At 37.2% G+C, this 23,230-nt stretch overlaps 1 protein-coding gene across 2 annotated transcripts in view; it reads right to left on the bottom strand.

The window, feature by feature from the left end:
- Nucleotides 1–287: 287 nt before the first annotated feature.
- LOC129424096 (solute carrier family 22 member 4) overlaps nt 288–23,230 on the bottom strand; it is a 92,880-nt gene continuing 69,937 nt past the window's right edge. The window contains exons 8-10 of one of the 2 annotated variants that reach the window (XM_055180674.2): nt 11,218–11,400; nt 10,433–10,568; nt 288–8,994 (exon numbers count right to left, since the gene is read on the bottom strand). In XM_055180674.2, coding sequence (XP_055036649.2) covers nt 8,961–8,994; nt 10,433–10,568; nt 11,218–11,400 — 353 coding nt within the window. In that variant the 3' untranslated portion in view covers nt 288–8,960. Of the gene's footprint in view, nt 8,995–10,429; nt 10,569–11,154; nt 11,401–23,230 lie in introns of those variants that run through there. The other variant, XR_012370950.1, reaches the window with a different exon arrangement.

Here is a 23,230-nt window from a genome sequence, read left to right as displayed (position 1 = left end):
TCTACCGCAATATTTTACAGAACTTTTAGAAATAATGTTTAATGATAGTTTAAAAATAGTTTTAAAAAAGAATGTAACATTCTAAAATTTTACACACAAAAAAACTTAACTATAATTAAATTTAATGGAATTTTTTTCAACAAGAAAAATATACTTTGTACCAAGTTTTCATAGACATGGAAAATATTGTTTAGTTGTTTTTTCATTGGCTCGAGTTATAAAATATAGATGTGAACTATTACATTTTTTATTTATTTGGATGAAGGACATTTTTAAGTGAATAAAAAAAATATATAGGTGAATTTTCTGACATAAGCCTTTTTTGTTAAAAAAAAAAACTTTACACATATCTTATACAACTGTTTTCAATTAACATCATTAAAATCCATACATATACTCTTTAATTCCAGAAGAATTCCAGAAGTGTCATTTAAATTGGGGGATAAAAACAATTCAGGAAAGGGGAAGAACAAATCATCAGGAGGAACAAGTCCTTCGCAATAATCCTTAAGCATCTTAAATTCCTCTGGTATAAGAGCAGATCTTATCCTCTGTAATATTACAGTCATTATACGGACCGATTTGATCTTCACACAAGCAGCCATTTCCTCAACATTTTCAAAACCAGCCCCCACCAAACACACAAGCTTTTAAATAGGGATGCACCGAATATTCTGCCACCGAAAATTTTCGGCCGAAAATGGCCCAAAAGTGGTTTTTCGGTTTTCGGCCGAAAGACTTTTATCACCGAAAAAATACGGCCGAAATAATGTGATGACGCAAACAGAAACCGCGACCTGCACGTGCTTGTCTGAAGTAACATATCTGCGGTGTGGACTAGGTTTCTCTCAAAGCCGCGTCCGCTGAATTTCTGACCAGGATCTCCGTAACCTGTGAGTTTCACTCCCGCTCATGACCGTAATGTTTGCGTCCAAACCCGCGGAGTTTCTCTGGGCATTTGTGTCCAGTTTTCACAAGCTCTGACTAAACATTCGTTCAGATTAACATCCAAAATAACAGACATTTAACATGATTGCTTTTAAAATTAGGGATGTGCACGAATGGTCAAATATTCGATCTGCAATAATAATTAGAATGGGGAAAAAATTATATTCAAATGTTTTTAATCCGCCACCGCAGCATTACGGCTACTGCTCATTGAATCCTTTTTCACTTCACCTGTACGGTCTTTTACAGACTTTTACATGAAAATTAATATGTATGTATTTCTGATTGTTTTGGTAATTCAGATTGCAGACTCATTTAAGTGTTTAGAGTTTTAATTCCGGGTGTTAGACGTGCTTCTCCGCTGCCGCATCAGCGTGCATGATGAGAGATTTGCTCGCTTCCTTATATAGCCTAGTTTATTTTGTTGTTAAAACGACACGAGACACACATGGAAAGCGAAACGGAGAACATTTATTTTATCTGTGGATATGGTTATATAACAAACCCGATAACTGCAAATGCCGTAACAGCAAACAATAGCTCAGTTTTGTGAAGTGTTGTTAAATTAAGCTCGTAACTTTGCACCCTCAGCAATAATGTATCAAGCCAGCTTGCGTTATTTTTATCATAATATTAAAATCAGATATATTTGTTAGATACGTTTGTTGTTCTCACTGGATAACAACAGAGCAGAGTTTTTTCTGCAGCTGGCATTAATGAGAAAAACGGGTTTCACCGGAGAAGGTAGGCTAAATATGATTTTCTTTTTAAACAAAAACATGTCAGACTAAATAAAGAAGATATTCATATTTGACTGAGCCTTCGACCCATTCGGGGTTTTAACGTGCATTAAAATGCCATCATTTTTTTATCAGCATTCTGTAACATTAACGTTAGAACAAAACCACAACTAGCACATCTCAGTTTTTAAATGTATACTGCATGGCAAACAAGCACCAAAGGATTAATCAAACAAATCCTTCAGCCTGTTTAACTGAAGTTGGGTTTGTTTATGCCACATGCTGTTTGGCTGATTTTTCTTCTCAAATTGTGTGTGTTGACTCCATTTCTATTACACACAAAAATACCATAAGTGCAATGGTAGTACTAATAATTGGCATAATTTCTTTCGGTGTTTCGGCTTTCGGCCTTGGTTTCCTCTTTTTCGGTTTTCGGTTTCGGCCAAGAATTTTCATTTTGGTGCATCCCTACTTTTAAATTTGTGATTCCAGCTCGAATAAAAGAGTTCAGTGGGTTTGCTGCTTGTGCTTATTACATCCAGTCTTGCACCATTTATCAGTGGCTCTTCCAACAACCAAAATAAGGAGTTTGTGTTTTTTGACTTCTTCACAATAAAACAACTCCACACTTTGAAAAGATTTTGATAGACAGCAGGTAAACATGAAGTGTCAATCTTATTTGGGTCCATTGAAAACAAGGATTTTTCCATATTCATCTCTTGAACAGATTTCAGTATAACACTGGTCAACACTGGTTCTCCAGCTCACATTTCCTTAAACTTTAAGAAATTTCGGCAAAAAAGCAGTCGAAAGACAGCAGTTCTGCTTTGCAGATGGACCACTCCTTGTCCACCTTCATCCTTTGGTATATACAAAATATTATGTATAACCCATTGTAAATTGTCCCAAAAAATTCTACCAAAATTGATTGTATCTTTGCCAAGAAATAAATGGGAGGATCAACACAGGCCAATCGGTGCCACAGAAAGGATGCAACCAAGTTATTTATTACAATTGTTCTTCCTCTATAAGACATTGTTGGTTTGAGCCACTTTCAACGGTCTAATCGACCCTTTATCTTTTCAATTACCCCTTCCCAGTTTTTCTGCATGATATATTTATCACCCAAATACACTCCCAGATATTAAAAAACATTCTTTTTCCATATTAAACCACCTAGCAGGTCTGGTATTTTCTTTTTCCATTTATTAGCAATACTGCATCAATTTTTATCCAATTGATCTTTGCAGAAGAAATCAATTCACTGGAAACTCTTATTATACTTTATATATCTTTATAGACATCAATCATTACTACAATGTCATCTGCATAAGCAGATAATTAAATTGCATAGTCACATTGTGGAATTTTTTATCCAACTACTTCTTTTCTCAATTTATGTAAAAAAGGCTCTAATGCTAATGTGTACAACAATCCAGGCAAAGAACAACCTTGTCTAATCCCCCTATTAACCTTAAAAGGAGCGCATAAGCCACAATTGAACTTCAACACACCCTCAATGTCAATATACAAAGTTTTCATTTTATCACTAAAAGCTGAACTAAACCCAAAAGCTTTGAAAACATTCCATTAGTAATCATGTTCAACACGATCAAAAGCTTTTTCTTGATCGATGGAAATCAAGCCTGCATTCAGACCAAATATTTTGACTACTTCAAAAAAACCTCTAATTAAAGAAATATTTTCAAACATGGAACTGCAATAAGACTGATCTGGATGTATAACCTCTTCCAAAACCTTTCTAAGTCTTGTTGCTAACACTTTTGAAAGTATTTTGTAATCACAACATAACAAAGATACAGGGCGCCAACTGGTTATATTAGTTAAAGGCGGAGTCCACGATGTTTGAAAAACGCGTTGGAAAAGGAGACGGGCCGACTACCAAAACACACTTATAGCCAATCAAATCAAATCAAATGCCGGTTTGCGTATGTGTGGGGCGGGTCTATCAACAGAAGGTCCAGATTCTATTGGGGTAGGGGCGTGTTTGTTTAGGTGATTTCAAATATCAACATTGGCTTTCAAACATCATGGACTCCGCCTTTAAATCCCCCTTTTTTGGTAAAAGAGTGAGAACTGCTCTGACAACTTAAAGGTAAGCATCCTTCAGTTAAAGGTAGGGTTTCACATTTTGAAAAATGCTAACGGTAGCCGCCTAGCAATGAAATTAAGATCCCACCCTCAAGTCAAATCGCCATCCAAAGTCACGCCTCTTTCAAAACACATGAACACGTACAGATCAGACGGTCACATCTCTCGTCTCATTCACCAGTGAGAAAACTTTGCAGTACAAAGTGAATAACATTTCCAAATTAACCAACATAAACAACTGGTTTACATCAAAATCGGTTGTGTAGACGTAGTAACTATATCGTTAGGCTAATCCGTAAATGAACACAAATTTCATAAGCAACACAATGTTTCATCAAAGTAGAATATATGAATCCATCTCAATACAAACTAGGGGTGGAACGGTACACAGAAGTCCCGGTTCGGTTCGTACCTCGGTTCGGGGGCCACGGTTCGATTCACTTTCGGTACAATGGAGGGAAAAGCAAAACAGGCTTTTTTTAGTACTTAAGATAATCTTAAAAACATAGGTGTCCTTATCAGTGTTATTTTGAGATGTCATGAATATGAACTAAAATGCATTTAACATACTATCTCGTATTTCAAAAATGTATACCACTTTAAGTAATCTTGTACTCATCTTTCATACAAATATGGGTTCAAATGTATTACAAGTGTTACCTAAATACATTTTAAAATTACATTTTGGCCTTATTTCATATTAATGTACTAACAAACAAAAAAAATAGGCTTGTAGGATGAATTAATAGGTGTGTACGACTTCACGAGGCGCTGCAAGAAACGACAAGTGGATGACGTCAGAGTAACGCGAGAGCGATTTGAAATCAGCCTCCTCCGCAAGATTTCTCGCGGTACTCTACGCAGCGCCATCAGTGTCAAAGTTGAGCACACACTTTAAAAAAGCAGCTGAACTCGACAGAACTGCACCTCATCCATTTATTGTATATTAGCAGGACAATTTATCTCCTACTTCTCAGCGTGAGAAATACAAGGTGTGGCGGCGTGTGAACTGACTGAAATGCGTGTGTGTCAAGGTGAATGCGTGAGACTTGAGAGCCCTGATTAGATGTATTTCCACTCACATACCTAACAACTGCTGAACAACGCCGATGCACAGTCCTCGTCTTTTCCACCACTCTCTCGCCTGTACTATTGTAACTGACTGGAAAACTGAAGCTTTGCCAAACTTGCGATCTTAAAGAGGCTGGCGGAGCGTCTAACTCTTGTGGAACACCACTTGCCATCCTCGCTATCGCTGCTCACTAACTGACTGGACCGGCGTCGACGTGACAAAAAACTGCAGAGTGGCAGAATGTAGACGGGCTCTGATAGAGCTCATACATAGGCGGAGCTCGGCTGCATCGGCGCCAATCAGAGCTTCAGAGCTAAAGCGGGGAAACAGATTAGCTGTCCATAAAGAACCAGCGGATCTAACAGTAGTTCCGCATTACATTAATTATTTTGCACGCAAGTTTTTTTTATTTTCATACCGTGTATTCTCCGTTTAAATTCATGCACTGAACCGTGACCCCCGTACCGATTCGGTTCGAAACGAATACATGTACCGTTCCACCCCTAATACAAACATACCTACCTTACGAAAATAAACAGTGCAACGACCCTTTCAGACCCTTTGCCTCCTAAATCTGTTTGCATCTCGTGATAAAGCAGTAAAGTTACAGATGTTAATTTGGGTTTGTGCTCTTTGCTGATCCAGGCCGTTTTTGCTGTTGTTGTTATAAAAGATGTCTTTCGTTTTGTGCCTCCTGTGTAGGTTGTCAATTCAGCAGAAAAGTTTGCCAATCTCACTGTTTACAGACAGGAGGTGAGCGCACGTGAATGCGCCGATGATGTATGGCAGTGTTCCTCACTCCCAATCCCGGAGAGCCGGCGTCCCGCAGAGCCCAGCTCCAACCCCAATCAAACACACCTACCTGTGATTTTCTAGTGATCATGAAGACATTGATTAGCTTGCAGGTGTGTTTGATCAAGGCCGGAGCCAAACTCTGCAGGACACCGGCCCCCCAGGACCGGGAGCGAAGAACACTGATGTATGGTGTCTGCGTGAACTCGCTGCGCGGTGGGCATTCAAATTACGCTTACGTATGAGGGACAAAAAAGGAAACATCCATTCAGACTGAAATCTATGATTTGTTGAACATTTTTTGGTCCTACTAATACTTTTCTACTAATACATTTAAACAACTTAACATAGTGATTGCTAATAGGATGTGAGGAGACTTTTAACCAGCATAACTAAAAAATTTTCAGGATCAAATCTGTTACCCTACCTTTAAACTGTTGTTCAGAACTTCCAATAAATCTTCTCCCATTATATTCCAGTAAGACTTATAAAATTCAACTGGAATTCCATCGATTCCAGGAACTCTTCCACATTCCATATTTTGGAGATTATCATACAGCTCTTCCAATATTATGGGTTTATCAAGATCTTTCTTAAAAAACATTGTTCAACAAATTCATCTTCTTTTGACTCTTTTTATACAATTTTTCATAAAAATTGACTGCTCTCTTACTCATCTCAATTGGGTCTGAAATTAAAACCCCACTTTCAGATTTTAAAACATTAATTTAACATCGCTGGCCATTTTTCTTTTCTAATCCAAAGAAAATTTTTGATAAAGCATCCATCTCATTAGAGTTTTGAAAACGTGCTCTTATTAATGCTCCTTGTGCTTTTAAACCCAACAGATCAGATAAAGCTGATTTTTTTTAAACTTTAAAGTCAACAATAAGGCTTGATTTCCCATCTGTGTTAAATGTTGAATTCTCATAATTCCAGTCTCTAAAATCTGAACAGATCTGGCCAATTCTTTAGTGACATTCAGGGTGTTTTGTTGACACAATTGCTTAATTTGATTTTTTCCAAAATCCCACAAATTCTTTTACGACTGACAATTCTTCTTTTCCTTTTTAAAATTAATCCAGAAACAACACAAAATTTATTTGAAAATATAAAATGACAGTAGGCACTGTTTGGTTTAACAGAATTAATAGAAAATACATATCCTATTAAACATAAAGCTTGTCTAACCTTGCTAATGATAACAAATTATCCCGTGCATGTACCCATGTATATTGTCTAACATCTTTGTTGAAATGTCTCCACACACCACACAGATCATGCATTTCAATCATTTGAATAAGCTTTCTGCGTGATGGCATATGTGGCTCAATATGATTTCTGTCTAGACTACTTACAGCACAGTTAAAATCACCACCCAAAAACAAATGTTCTTCATTTTTGTACTCTTCCAAAGTTTTACAAAGAAAATCTAAAAAAAAAAATTTAATACATACGTTTCAAAATTCGCAATCACTTTTAAAATTCTTCCATTCCATTCCATTCTTTAAGCCATTCAACAGCATTCTTATCACTATGGGTTTCTTGCATAAATAAAAAAAAATTCTGTCTCATTAACTCATTTTTCTAATCTCTGGCTCCATTCACATAAGGCAGCAATGTGGAAATCAACCATTGTAATGAATAAGATTAGCCATAGAAACCCAAATCAGACTGTGACCGCTTGCAGAGGTAATAAATAATTAATTAATATCCACATAATAGACATAGACATTTATTTAGATATTTTAGCAAAACAATGTTTATCTGGTAAATGTTAATATAACGTAGGATAAATCTTGTTAAAAGCTAGCTATGTGGTGGCTGTGCTTCAGCCTTCAACCCCGGTTGAACAGCAATATGAACGTGATTTTCCGATGCTAATGATAAGCATAAATAACAGAAAAACGAATTTAATTTAGCGTTTTTAATTCCACCAAGCATTAATTCATGGCTGTTTTATTCATGCAAAGCTACGTCGTTATTGGGACCGGATTTTATGGATCAGCGTGACTCTGTGAGTTCATCTCTAGGACAAGCTGCATACATTGCTTTTAATAAATCCACTTATTTAACATAACATACATTAATGCACAAATAAGATGATAAATGCCTGCAAATATGCGAAGTATACTCAAAGACCTTTTAATGAAGTCGCGTCACTCAGCCTTATTTGCTGTGCACGCTGCTGTTGCTGTGAGCTCCTCTCCTCAGATGCGTCCAGCGCGCAATTCTCAATTCTCTCGTTTATCGGTCAATCCGATATTACAAAACCAATATCCGATCATCGGAAAATGATCAAATATCAGGGAAAATATCGGAAAACAGATATATAGATCGATCTCTAATTCTGAATTTCAAATTCAGATCAAGTTCGTTCCTGTTATTTAAAATCATGTAAGTAAACCTCCTAAAAAACCAACATGTTTCAATAGTTCAGATTTACAACTAATTGCAAACTTTTTAACGGGTTAAACAAGTTTGCCAAGCGTGAAAGCGCTCTTGCTAAAACTTCATCTTTAATAAAAGGTGGAACATTTGACAATGTAACTTTCTTAGCTGGTATAGAAAGGGAAAGTTCAAGTACAAACAATCCCCACAATACAATGCCTTTCTCTACTACCTCAGTTGCCTTTCTACCGTACTCAAAAAAATTACGATTGCATAATTCATTTTTGAAGCAGCGAAAACACATTTTGTCCAATCACATTTCCAACTGCTAAGCTACATTCCTCTACACTACCCATCGACACTATTTTAACTACATGCTTACGCGTGAGGGAATCTAAAGGAAGCACCATGGTGTTTGAAAACACCTGTGTATAATGCCCTCAACAGCTTTTACCAAACCTCGTATTACCCAATCACAACACACAAATTTAGACAAAAATCACTTTTTGCATCACTTCTCTCTCATTTCATGTACAACTCAAACAAGTTACATTCATATAAAAACAAAAAAAAAAACTAAAATACATCAGTTTATAAATGTGTAATATTTTAATTGACCTAAAATAACCAATTTATGATCATTCAATGAATGCCTATGGGTTTAAGACACAAATTAAAATTTCACTTATTAATCTAAGTCACTTCACACTCACTGCATTTACAACCTAAACAAGATAAATTTCTTTAGTAAAACTAAAATACATTTGTTTACAAATAAATAATATTTTAATTGACCTAAACTGACTTATGTATGGGAATACAATGAATGCCCATGTGCATTTGGAATGTAAAAAGTGTAAGTCAATTTTTTAGATTTGCTTTCCTCTTCACATTTGTGTGATGAACTACAATGAACTACGAGGATGTCTTTTTTTAAATCTGGGGAGAAAAAAACATTTCAAAAAATCTAAAAACTGACAAGAGCTACAGAATGTATTACACAATAAATTATTTTGCAATAATCACACTGTAAAAGTATTTTGTGGTGCTGCTGTTTCAACCTAAGTTTTCGTTAGTCTTTGTCACAATTTTGACAAAGAAATGTAAAGCTTTATGCATGCTGGGTATCAACAGATACTTTTTTACTATTTTCTTTGTCACAAGCAATCTCAGAGTCAAGAGTCTAAAAGAAACACTGATCACTATAATGGTACCTTTAAATGAAACATATAAACCTAATAAGTGAATAGTGTTTTCTACAGCATATAGAATAAGTAAGGAATAATTGACGATGGTCCGTTGAATTAGTAGAAAAATAATGCACACCATTAATTTTTCAATAATTCAATGGCAAGGAGTCAATTATTCTTCTTATATTGCTTATACTACGGTTACCACACCTCAAGACATTGATCACATTATATATTTAAAGGGATTCATCTGTTTTTTTTTTACTTAAATTGCTATTGTTATTAGGACTATTTCTTCCGCGTCTCCATCCATCGGCTCTTTTGCTTGTTCCAAAACATCATTTTAAAGCTGGCAATGGAGGCTTGAGCCATTGAAAGCATTCTAATGCAGTTATTAATGAAGTTATTAGAAAGAGAGCGAGAGTGACAGAGACACAGAGAGAAAAAGAAGAGAGAGCAAGAGAGAGAGAGAGAGAGGGCGTGCGAGCGATTGTGTGATCTGTGCATCTCTAAACAGCGCTGTTATTGCCATGGAAAATCGTCTGTCATGTTGTTTTTGTTAGTCCGTTATTACAGTTAACTATGCAAAGTGATATGAAACTGTAATGAGGTCAAGAGAGCTGCCTGGAACTACGTTCCCGTGTGTTTCCCAGAAAATAATTCCACACCTCGTTCATCAGCCAATCAGACTCAAGCATTTAACGGATCCGTAGTATAATCAGAAATAATGTTTTATAACGTTTGAAAATGATAGATAGTAACACTCCTCTTACATTCACACAACCAACAAACGTTCTTAATAAAAAAAAAACTGGACTAGAAAAATATACTTTTTGCCAGGTTTTCATAGATGTAGAAAATATTGTTTAGAGCAAGTTGTTTATTTTTCATTGGCTCAAGTTATAAAATATAGTTGTGAACCCAGTTTTTTAAAATTGGATGAAGGATTTTTTAGGTGAATGAAACCTTAAGATTTTAAGTTGAAATAAACAAATTCAGAAATTGCAAGTTGTGTCAACTTAAGAAAAAATAAGTTGAAACAGCAACACCACAAAATACTGTTTAGAGTGCAGCTGAAAATGTTAAAATTACATTTTTACACATGTTGACTAATAATAAATATATTTGTATGAACACAATACACTTTATAATGATGGCTATGCAACAGCAAAGGCTAGTTGTCTTACCCAACTACTCTTTGCATGTGACTGATAGCCTCGGGTAGAGGACATCCTAAACTCTCTGGAAGAAGAAGACATAGCAACCCTGAGAAAACATTTAGGCTGCCAATTAAGATGTAAGGCAGAGATCTGTAGTAGCTTCCTGCAATGAAACGACAAGAGAAAAGTGTGCAAACGTGCAGATGTGAATGTTTCAAATATTCTGTTAATAACAACATCTTATGGTGATCTCTGTATTTTAGATAAACATGACCACCATGTTTGCCTGCAATTCAGTATCATGCTTGTGAGCTTAAATGGATAGTTAACAAAAAAATGATGGTAAGCACACAGTTGACACAGTAGTAGGAAAAACAAATACTATGGAAGTCATTGGTTGCAGTAAGCTGTGTGCCTATTTTTTAAAATATCTTCTCCTGTATTTAACAAAATAAGAAATGAGGGCGAGTAAATAATGACAGAAATTTTTAAGTGAATTATCTCTTTTCAAATTGTGATATCAGAGCAGTCATCCACATGACTGTGGAAATGTAAAACACTAAACATTTAAAAAATACAAACCAAAAATCTGATGCTTATTCTACTTCACTCTGCATATGGGAACACAGTAAATGATTTGTCAAATTTAATCAGATGTTGTACATTGGGCAGAGAAGTTTGAGGTGTAAATTATGAGATAACTGCGGAAAATACACATTATGATTTTCATCTGTTGGATTCCTACTTACATCTCTGTTAGCAGAATGGGGAAGATTAGTTTGAGTAGTTTACACAGATTAAAGCTTAGTGACCTAAGTAGATGAAGTATGGTGCCGTAATGGAGCCCACTCTGGAAGCCATTGAGCAGATTCCTAATGCAGAGTTCCTCAGAACGGTGGGATAAAGCTCGGCACTTGCAGGGTAGGCGATTGAAAAGGCTGCTGACAGGCCAAACTTTCCCAACATCACCAACGAAATGGAAACAGTATTCATATCTGTACAAAAACAAAATCAAAGTTGAGAAAAGGTTGTGCCAAAGATCAAACACATCATCAGACAGGTAGATCTTCATTTTCATACAAATACTTATACTTGGCTAATACCAGGAGTGTGAAGGAGTGCAGCATAAGATTCAATCAGGCCTCTGTTATTAATAAAAAAAGAAAGAAAAGTAAAACATGCTAATACGGTTTATGTGTGCTTGGTATTATGAATACAGAGAACCTGAAGGGATGTCAGCAAAAATAAAAATTTTAAAGATTTTGTGCTCACACACACACACAGCTGTGATTCCACATGCTAAATTCTTGTGTACGTATGCGTTACTGTTTTCTTATATTCCTGTGATTCACTAAGGAGCCTCTAGATGTCACAGTGGTTAAACGGCTTGTTAAAAATGCTAGGCAAGAGTATTGGAAATTAAAAAATAGCCAATTTCTTGAATATAAATGGAGCCTACCAAACATTTAGACCTGACATGACCTTTGGCCTCATGGTTACAGTATTTGACAACTGTGTCGTATAGTTTTCTCTTTCATTTAAGTTAAATTTGTTTGCCTTATAAATGGTACTAAAAGAGTTCAGGTGCCAATTTTAAATATACAAATTTTACAAATTTAACACTTTAAATGTACCATATTTATTACACGAACGACACCTGTAAACAAAATTCAAATTGAAATGTATGCATATACGTGTTACTACTATTAAAGCGGGTGCCACAGCCTGTTTTTTTAATCACTGTGCAAAAAGATTTAAAATACTCTGAATATGAAAAGATCGGGCAAACTGGTGTGAAGCACAGATGTATCATTCTTATTTGTATGACCAAATTCACCAAATACATTATTGCAGAAACATCTTGTAAATTACAAATATCAATGTAGTATGCTCTAAGACAGAGGTTTTCAAACTGGGGGCCGCGAGATGGTGCCGGGGGGCCCCAGTTTTATGACATTTTATGAAATACATTAATTTATCATGAATTCTGTGTAATTAAATCTAAAAAAATATGGCCACTAACCAAAAGCACTACTTTTTTGTATAATTTAATGTTTTTTTATTAAAATTTTGAGTTTTAGAACAGTTTTTTGTCACAAATTTTCTTTGGGGAATGTACCTTTCACAATGGGGGCCGCACGCTGAAAAAGTTTGGGAACCACTGCTCTAAGAGACCAGTACATAAATATTTTTAATTTCATTTCATACTATTAACTCATACTATTTTAATGTAATATAATTAATATTGTGACCACGCTACATTATACATTATACTATAAAAGGCCAGACAGGCCTCATATCGTATAAGGTGGTACATTACATGTACATTTGACTAACTCACAGAAAAGGCCCTAAGAATTTTTTACATTCAAGTTTTCATGGGCGGAGTATACTTTTGCTTTTAGCATTGTTGTAACTCTACAAATCACATGGCACCAAATAGTGTATCAAGTCATTCTTCACTGGAAGACACCAACCCAGGTAATACTTTATTTCGATAGTCCACATTAGACATTTTACTAATTATAAGTAACTTTGCAACTACTTATCAACTACCAATCTTTACAGTAGTAGACTATCTGCTTAATATCTATTGACACTTTATTGGGATGATCCCTCAACTGACATTCAACTGTCTATAAGTATCTTTGCAGGTGCATGTCAACTTATTCCACTAACCCAAACCTCTTCCCTAACCCTTAGCATCTACTAGACAGTTAGTTGACATATAGTTGCAAATTAATGACAGTTAGTTGACATGTAGTGGCAAAGGTATTTATAGTTAGTAAAATGTCTAAAGTGGATAATCAAAATAAAGTGTAATCCAACACCCATATGCACTCATTCTCTCAGGTCAGCTGATCATCTTAACTGTTCCAAAAACTAAGCGTTAGCTTAAAGGGGGTCATGCCTTTTCTGTGGCAGCAGAAATCTTTTGACTTAAAAAAATCAAAGTCATGTTAATTTTTTTATAATTTAGCTGATTGCAATTTCTGTGTCGTGAGCGGATGACATTGGTGGGCCTGGACACTTATTACAGCCAGATGTGTTTTTTTGTCGTGTCAGTGTTACGAGTGGGTATGTGTGTGAGGGAACAGAAGTCCTTGTCCTAGAAGTCCTCCTTCCTCTTCCTCTGGTGCAGATGCTGGCTGATATCTTGTAAATAGGTGCTGGGGTGGTGGCAATTTGGGAACTGGTTCGGGTATGGCGGCCATCTTGGGAACTAGTTCAGGCGTGGCGGCCATCTTGGGAACTGTCTTAGGCGTGGCGGCCATCTTGGGAACTGGCTCAGATGTGGCGCCCATCTTGGGAACTGGCTCAGGCGTGGAGGCTCTCTTGGGGACTAGCAGTGTGCATGGTCATGTTTCATGTGTTTATGGTTGTGTAAAGTGTAGACGAAGATTGTTTCTGAAATGCCAGTATAGACAAGGGTTGTTTTCATTTTGAAATGCTGTTTAAAAATGCAAATTCTCTGATGTAAACACCACATATAACGAGAGTTACGTATGTAACTACGGTTCTATGAGTTCTGGATGACTGCCAGAGGCAGTGCTTCCCACTGAATATTATCTCTTTTGCTCATGCACAGGTCGAGTCTAATAACAACAAAGTCATCATATGACCAGGTACGTCATGGGGATTCTCTCTATTTAACCAAGTGACATCCTGCAAACTGTCTCTACAGAATCTTCACGCGAGACTCCGAGTGACAGGGTGCTCTGGCGGTCATCCAGAACTCATAGAACCGTAGTTACATATGTAACTCTCGTTCTATTTCGTTCTTACTGACCGCCAGAGGCAATGCTTCCCACTGGATGGCTCATAACAACAAGGTCACGAGGAAGCAGCTCCTAACCTTAAGCTGAAGTTGAGGTTCCCAACAGGACTGCCGCTTCCTTAGCGCCAGGGGCTGCCGCATTAACCCTGTAGTATCTGGAAAAGGTATCCTTGGATGAACAATTAGCCGCTGCACAAATGTCCATTAGAGTGACACCTTTTAATGCTGCCCAAGATGTTAAGAAACTTCTCGTTGAATGGCATTTTATGCCTGCTGGCACTGCCAGGTTGTTGGCCTTATATGCCTGGACAATGACCTCCACCACCCAGTGTGACAACCTCTGTTTTGACAGAGGCTGCCCTTTTCTTGGCCCACCGTAGCAGAGAAAGAGTTGGTCAGACTGTCGCAGTTTCTCTGTAGCATTCAAATAGCCCTGAAGGGCTCGCACAGGGCAAAGTTTTATGTTGGATTGCAATCTCAGACACAGAATTCCTAAGTGCTTCCAACTCAATAGGTTAATTTCTAAATGATGTTGAGAGCCTTTTGGGTAAGAATGAGAGATTAGGCCACAATGTCACCATTGTTCCATCTGCATTTCAATGCATACAGGACATATTGGTTGACAATGCGTGGAGCTCACCAACACGTTTGGCTGGCGTTATTGCCAAAAGAAATCCAGTCTTTATTGAAAGCCACTTAAAGGTGCTCTAAGCGAATTCACACGTTTTAGGCCTTACATTTTTTTTGTTTCATACAGTAAACATCTCCTCACTATCTGCCTGTCCTCTGAAAACACTGTAAAAAAAGTGGTCAAACCCATGAGGGTACCCTAACGGTTGAGCAGGGCGCAATCACTGAGCACCTTTCAGAAACCGGGTGATTAGAATATGTTACCCATGTGACTGATCATTTACTTTTACATGCTGGGTAGAAATCGCAGCCACATATACCCTTAGGGTAGAGGGAGTCCTGTTATTGTCCAGCAGGGACTGCAGAAAACATAATACCATTGGCACCGGGCAGTGGTCTGGGACCAACCCTCTTGGTGTACACCAATCAGTGAAAAGCTTCCATCTACAAGCATAGATATTCCTGGTGGAAGGTGCTCTAGAATTCAGAATTGTATTTTGCACCTTATCACCACAAACCTTTAGCAGTAGTTCTGGCTCCCAAGCGGCCAGACACAGAGCTGTAGCCAACCTGGGTTTGGGTGCCAAATCTGCCCTTGTAACTGAAGGAGCAGGTCCCGTCTCCTGGGTAGGCTCCAGGGCTCCCCATTGAGAAGCCAGCATAACATTGGGAACCAAGGCCTGCCTGGCCAGTTCGTTGCCACTAGGAGCATCCTGTGGTGCCCTTGAAGAATTCTGTGGAGAGTTGGCAGAGTTAAACGGTTCGGGGGAAAGGTATAAAGTAGAAGATTTGGCCAGGCATGAGCTAATGCATCCTGACCCAGCGGGCTGGACTTCTCTCTCCAGGAGAATCACAGGGTGCACTGGGTTGAGGTTTCGGAGGCAAAAAGATCCACCTGTGCTCTGCCAAATCGTTGCCAAACCATCTGAACAACTTCTGGATTGCTTGCGAACCGAGGGAAGGCCCATGTTAGGAGGTCTTGTGCTAATCTCAGAGACTGGATGGACCTCGTGCCGCCTTGATGGTAGATATGATATACAGATTAGGGTTGTGCCGATAGACGATAGAATCGTGTATCGACGATCTTCAGACATATCGCCAATGGCAGGCTTTCATGGCGATAGTCATGACGATAGTTGGCGAATGGTTATTATTATTATTATTATCATCATCATAGTTTTATATTAACACCCACAATGCATGCTTTTCCTCACATGAGGGTTTGTGGGCTTCACTTTACGCGGAGAGCTTGTACTTAATGCGCGCGTCTTGGTCTCCTTCTACCACTAAATCCAGCGCGCCGCGTCATGAGCAGCTGCGCTTCTCTCTGTCTCACGTGCACGCGCTCTCGCGTATGTCCGAAGTCTAAACATAAACTAAAGTAGTTATCCTTATGTATTTGTTCAGTTTAATGCGTTTCATGCGAGCTGAGGCAAACTTTACTTTTTGTTTAAAATATGACCCGCTGCATATTAGCGCCTCTCTCTCACTCTCGCGTACGTGCAGAGAGAGCTTGTGCTGTCCGATGTCAGATCACAAGGTATTAATCCCGTTTATGATATGCATTTGATGAGTTGTAGCAACACGTCCCTCGTGTTTAATATATGATTGTGTTTAAAATATGATCGCGTTCCGCTGGACTGATGCGTTTAAAAAGGCACCTCATGAGAGCACCACTGCTTGACATGTGTAGCCCTCTGTAACAGCACTAAACCAATGCATTGAATTGTTTGTATGTGCGCGCACGTGTGTGTGCGTGCGCAGATGCATGTTTTTACAGTTATTAAGTAATCATGATAGGGTTTTAATGACGCGCTCGCATTAATGGCATCAGGTTTAAGAAGGTTGCGGTCATGACGGTGTTGCTCTTGTTTTTTTGTCCACCCATCAAGTGACTTGTTATAATGAGTAAAAAATTAACAAATAAAAAAATGAGTAAACTACTGCCCCGCCCCCCGATAATATCGTGTATCGCCGATCTCACAGGCTGACGATAGGACGATCTGAAAATAGGGCATATCGCCCAACACTAATACAGATATGATTTTAAAGTCTCCAAAAGTCTCCAACAACACCAGAAAAAAGTTGCTAGATTTGTCGCTAGTTGCTTTTATAAAAATAAGTCGCTAAAGGGGACTGAAAAGTCGTTAGATTTAGCTACTTTTCAGACCCCTTTAGCGACTTATTTTCCTTTTTCTTAAAAGTCGCCAAGTTGGCAACACTGCATTGTGTATATATATATATATGAAGAGTTTGGTTCCAAAACGCGATAAACACCATTTTTGAAAAAAATGAGTTACTGACAAAATCAGTATTATATCAGGTCAGTATTTAAAAGTAAATAATAAATTTTACGCAAAATCCAATATCCGCTGTGTTATTCTGTCATCTTTTCTCCCTTTTTCCCAAAATGCGATAAACGCCACTCCTCCTTTTTTATGAAGAGTTTGGTTCCAAAACACAATAAATCCATTTTGACAAATTTAGTTAAAAACGTGTTTTCTATACCAAGAAAGTGACAAGATGAAAACCACTATTTTCTGTTACAAACTTTCACATAGCACCTTTAGGTTATAAAAACATAAAAAATTCAAATCCATAACTTGATTTTCAAAGATTTATTATAAAAACGAATTATTTTTTCCACAAAATGCAATAAATCCATTACGTTTTTTTTCAAAATGCTATAAATCTATTCAATTAATGTATAAATGTGCATTCATCTTTGCCATGATATATTCATTTAGTTGAACAGTGATATACACTGATAAAAAATAAACATTAATGGCATTAATCAAAACACTTACTTTGTCATATTAAGATCACTATTATTGCTGCGGTTATACTTGACGCCGTTGCTTAGCATTTTTCACAGCGATTAGCTGTAAAATGTTTTGGTCCTGCTCGATTTTCGTTGACTTTGAGTAAAATAATGTAAAGTTTTTCATAAGATCCCCTGGGGTCGATGTGTTAGCATGAGAAGCTTGATGCTGTCGGGAGATAAGCACCAGTCTCCCGAGTGCTTCGCGTAAATTATTAGATGTTGATGACAATCTTTCCCGTCACAGAAAACAACCACAGGTTTATCAATGCCATTAAAGTATTATTTTGTTTTGTTTGTTGATCACGAAGTACAAAGTAGATGAGGAAAACTAGGACTCCGTGTACTCAGCGTGCCGCCATGTTTGTTTACATTGCGTGAATGGTGGGCTGTAATGTCTGGAATGGATTTATTGTGTTCTGTAAAAAAGGAGGAGTGGCGTTTATCGCATTTTGGGAAAAAAGGGAGAAAAGATGACAGAATAACACGGCGGATATTGGATTTTGTGGCACTTTAGGCCCCTTAGTGCCAAAGGGGCATCATTTAAATGCCACAGCATACCTGAGCATTGTTTCTGACTATGTCCATCCTTTTATGACCACCATGTACCCATCCTCTGATGGCTACTTCCAGCAGGATAATGCACCATGTCACAAAGCTCGAATCATTTCAAATTGGTTTCTTGAACATGAGTTCACTGTACTAAAATGGCCCCCACAGTCACCAGATCTCAACCCAATAGAGCATCTTTGAAATGTGGTGGAACGGGAGCTTCGTGCCCTGGATGTGCTTCCCCCAAATCTCCATCAACTGCAAGATGCTATCCTATCAATATGGGCCAACATTTCTAAAGAATGCTTTCAGCTCTTTGTTGAAGTGTTGCCTACTTGGCAACTTTTAAGAAAAAGAACATCATTTTCATGATTCCTGCTGTTCAGATACTATAAAATATGTATAGTTGACTCTTTCGCCGCCATTGACGAGATAAGTCGTCAATTAAGAGAAAACGCTTCCCTGCCAATGACAAGAATTTCCGTCTTTCGGCAATATCGCTATTATCCACCAGGTGGCGCACTTCTGCAACTTATACAACCCGGAAGTAGCGCCTCACGTGAAAGAGCAAGAACTCTGTGTATGTTTTAAAGATCGATCTGCATCTGATCTCAATCAAAAGTCCTTCAAAAAATTGAACTATCTCAGCTTTTTGCTCAAAATTGGGTGTTTTTTAAGAAACCTACCCATATTTGGGAGGTCATAAAAAGAGAACTACTGAAGGTAGGATGAAACTGGTTCTTTTTGTTTGAAAGCAGAGGGTTTGTTCTTTCATTTAATATATAGTTTGTTTATATATTTAAAGACGAACATTTTCTGGAAGGCATTAAACTGAAAATCATGAAAAATGAAAAACTTTTTTTTTAAACGCTGGGGGGGAAGAGTTAATGGCAATTAATTATATGTATTTCCCTTTGAGCTAAATCAATAATTCCCTGACTGGAATTATGTTAAACAACTTTTTTTATGGTGGAGAATAATTTTAAATATAATGAGTAAATCATCATTATCATAATAATGAGTCATTTTTTAAATAACATTGTTCCAGACCCCCTCGAATCACTGCAATATCCAGTTATTTTAACCTAATCTTTTGCTTCATTTCTTTCAATATTCATATACCAAGTACATTTAAATTAAAGTAATTTGAATTCCAACTCCAACAGTGGACCTTTTGTACCACTCACACTTTCTATTAAGGTATCATGTGTTATGCATTTTTATGCTTTGCCCTACCATTCTTTCCATAGTGTTTCTAAGCCTATCAGTGTTGATCAGTGAATGGTCATTAAGATGGTGTTTCACCTGGTGCAGGTGTTTCATAAAGTGATGTATCGTCAATGACACAACTTTCCCACCTATTTATGTCTGAACTCAGAGGACTACACCTCTGAGTTTACATTTGTTCCCTTCTCCTGCTCTCCTCATCATCTCAGCTCAAAGCACCCATAAACTATGTATACAAAATGCCACATTCTACATGCAGAGAGAATCTGAACAGTTATATTTAGTATCATTTGAAATGTGGTACAATGGTCTCACTCCCAAAATTCAAAAATAAAATGTAAATGAAGTAAACTTTACTCAATGTTGGACCACACCTCCCACCTTTAGCATGTAAACCAATCCCCCACTGTATGCAGATTAGGTTCAGCCCCTGGGTCCATAAGACCCATTCACTACCAAATTCTTGTTATTATTACAATGCTTTGTTTTCTCTGGATATTAAAGGAAAGTTTACAAAATGTTTGGGGGATTTTCTATATTTAGATCGGAGTATAAACAAGGAAAGATGAACAAGTTTAAAACAGATAAAGAGTCATAGCAGGGTGAATTAAAAATGTATCTAAATTTCAGGATTGTTAAAGATAATAATCCATTAAATTTAAATACATTAAAACGTCATCAGTAAACGCCTGAAAAGACAAAATACGCAGGACCCTTCACCACGCCGACTTGATTCCGCCATTGGGCCAACGGGTGGTTTTCTTACAATACTCATAACAACAACAAAAAGTTGTGCATTTTAAAATATAAATATACAGTGTGCACTTTTAATAATCTCCGTGAACATATTTCTGAAATGCAGCATTAAAACAGACTAAAACTAAAACAAATACTTATCACTGAAACGCGATACATATATCTAAAGAAAGCTTGAAGTGTCTACATTTAAATTAACATATTTATATCTTAAACCAATATTCTCTAATTAAATGATATGCATGAAAGTAAAGACTTTCTCTACACTTACTCCCTTGTCATCTCATTATCTTTAATGTGATCACACCCTCGCGGAGAGCACACTACTGATATGGTAATGATCTGCCGGAATGATGGAGACATGGTTAATGCCCCCAAACAATAGTGCAACAAAACAGCAAGATTCTTGATTAAATTTGTTGATTTTACAGTGTGTTTGGGCGATGTCAAACTGCACATGTGTGGCACACAATCCTATATGAAAACGAAAAGTTTACTTTCACTTTAGAAAAAAGATTAAGACTTCAATGATAGCTGGTTTTATTGTGAATAATATTTCATTTATTTCTTCTTCCTTACCATTTACCATGGTTTTACTATAGTTAACACATAGTAAAGACATGATTGCAAATGGGACATCTAAAAACCTTATTTACCTTCACCTGACTCTCCTCACTGACAGTTCTCTCCAGACGCAAGTGATTTCTTTGTGCTTCTGTCAAAGAGTACAATGCGACGGTCAAACACATCCCCAAACACACGAGGCCTCATATTCGGTGCGCTTTGTAGTATTCTTTTAAATGATGCGATTGTAAACGGGGCATATAAAACTTAGTTTATTCACGTCTATCTCTGCACAGCAAACTCATTACACAAACAATCACATGCTTGTTCAGGCATTCCGTTGTTTTTCTTTCAAACAACACGCAACAGAGTATGGCGCCTGTAAACAAACACGAAGTTTACCACGCTTATCCCTTACTAAATTTACCATGATTTACTATAGTATTTGTAGCTAAACCACAGTAACCACTAATTTACCATTGTCTCATTACAGAAACCAGTTTTCTAGCCCAAAAAATGGTTGTACTTTTTCTGTAGTAAAACCATGGTTTCTGTAAGGTATACTTGTAAAATTATAACAAAATATTTCTATCTAATATGATTATATAATATACACCTTACAGTTTACCAAGTATACCTCACAGCAGAGGTGGGGACAAGTCACACATGGTCAACTCCAAGCAAGTCTCAAGTCAAGTCCGAGTCAAGTCTCAAGTCACAGTTCAGATAAATCAAGCACAGTTCAAGATAAGTCAATTCAAGGGTTCACCCTAAGCAAGTCAAGTCGAGTCCTGATAAGTTTCAAGTCAAGTCACAGTACTAAAATAAATAGAGGTGCATTTTTTCTATAGGTCTAAAACTAGCATTAGGCAAAGAAATCGAATCAAATGAATAATAACACTGTCTTTATTGTATCAATTAAATATATTTTTTAGAGCTACAGAATTTATTTGATTTGTTTGATTAACATTAATGACACAGACTTGAGTAGGTTAATTGAGGTTATGGTCTCTTTAGCAATGGTTTCTGCCTCTAATCTATATACATTTAAGAAATAAACAAATGTTTTTTTAGAAAATGAATACTGTAGATATCATTTTGTTTGTACGTGCCCTGTCAAGAACAGAAACATTTTATGTTCACTTGTTTTTTGAAACGCGTCTGTCTTGTGTGTGCACTATTGAGGGCACTTAAACGTGCGCGCGCACACACAAACGGAGGACAAACAGTCGCTCCACATAAAAACTTAGTTGTTTTTCAGTGCTCTGTTCACCAAATGTATTGTACTTCAGTGTGAGAGACAGTAGCGCAACTTTATCTATAGTCTACACATCAAGAGTTCTGATCTAGGGATGATCACGAGCTGGACCAGACACATTCAACCGCACGTGCGCCTGCGCTTAGTTACAGAAAGCTGCTCACTTTAGCGCCTTTTTGTGGTTAAAATCACTTGAATGTTAACATTGGCAACCCTTTAAAACACGTGCAAATGATCAACTTTTCCTGTTTAAATTTGCGTATCAATCCGCGAATCGAATTACATGTGAGCCGAACCGTGGGTCGTGACTCGTGACCACAGATCAACTACAAGCGCATTTTCCACACACAGTCCACACAAACACTTGAAAATGTGCACATTTAATACAGACATTACCCTACATGTAATATAGAGCTGTTATAACCAAATTCCCCAATACATATTTACAGGGCTTGACATAAACTTTTTTGCTCACCAGCCAAAGTGGCTAGTTGTTTTCCAAAGTTACTAGCCACTTAGCATTTTCACTGGCCACAATTTTGTTGCTGGTAAAATACATTTTATATCATTAAACTTTACTTTGGCATCCTAAAATGACTTTGATTCCAGCAAATTTACTTGGTTTAGCTAAATTGGATGCAAATTGAATTTCAAATTCAGTCTGACCACCCAAATTAAGACAAAATGTATTAGCTGGTATATACCCGGTATATCAGTATAGATCATAATCAGTGTTTCCCAATCCTGGTCCTCGGGCACCCCCTCCCAGAAAGTTTTAGACGTCTCCTTATTTAAAACACATGATTCGACTCATCAGCCTCCTTCCAAAATGGTAAACATGTGTCCCTGCAAGCTGATGAGTTAAATCAGGTGTGTTAAATAAGGAGACATCTAAAACTTTCTGGGAGGGGGTGCCCGAGGACCAGGGTTGGGAAACACTGGATCATATCATATATTTAGGTGCATGAAAAACATGCTAGTAAGGCATAAATAGATTAACTTTTTATTACTATTTTTTTATTATTATTAAAAGTAGAGCATGGGTGTAGAAGATTAACTGAAAAGGTAAACACAAAACCCCTGGACCACCACTTTAAATATTTATTAACAAAAGCAGTAAATACTGTCAATAAATGTACATTAATTTTACTGTCAACTTGTTTATGCAGATTGTATTTCATATGCTTGGTCGTGGTTTCTGTTAAAAGTGATTTAAGACTTTTAAATGACGAATGTCGA

This window comes from Misgurnus anguillicaudatus, chromosome 9, assembly GCF_027580225.2.
Source record: "Misgurnus anguillicaudatus chromosome 9, ASM2758022v2, whole genome shotgun sequence".
NCBI classification, from domain to species: domain Eukaryota; kingdom Metazoa; phylum Chordata; class Actinopteri; order Cypriniformes; family Cobitidae; genus Misgurnus; species Misgurnus anguillicaudatus.
The sequence above is the reverse complement of the archived record's forward strand: the minus strand, read 5'-3'. Positions and strand labels throughout refer to the sequence as shown.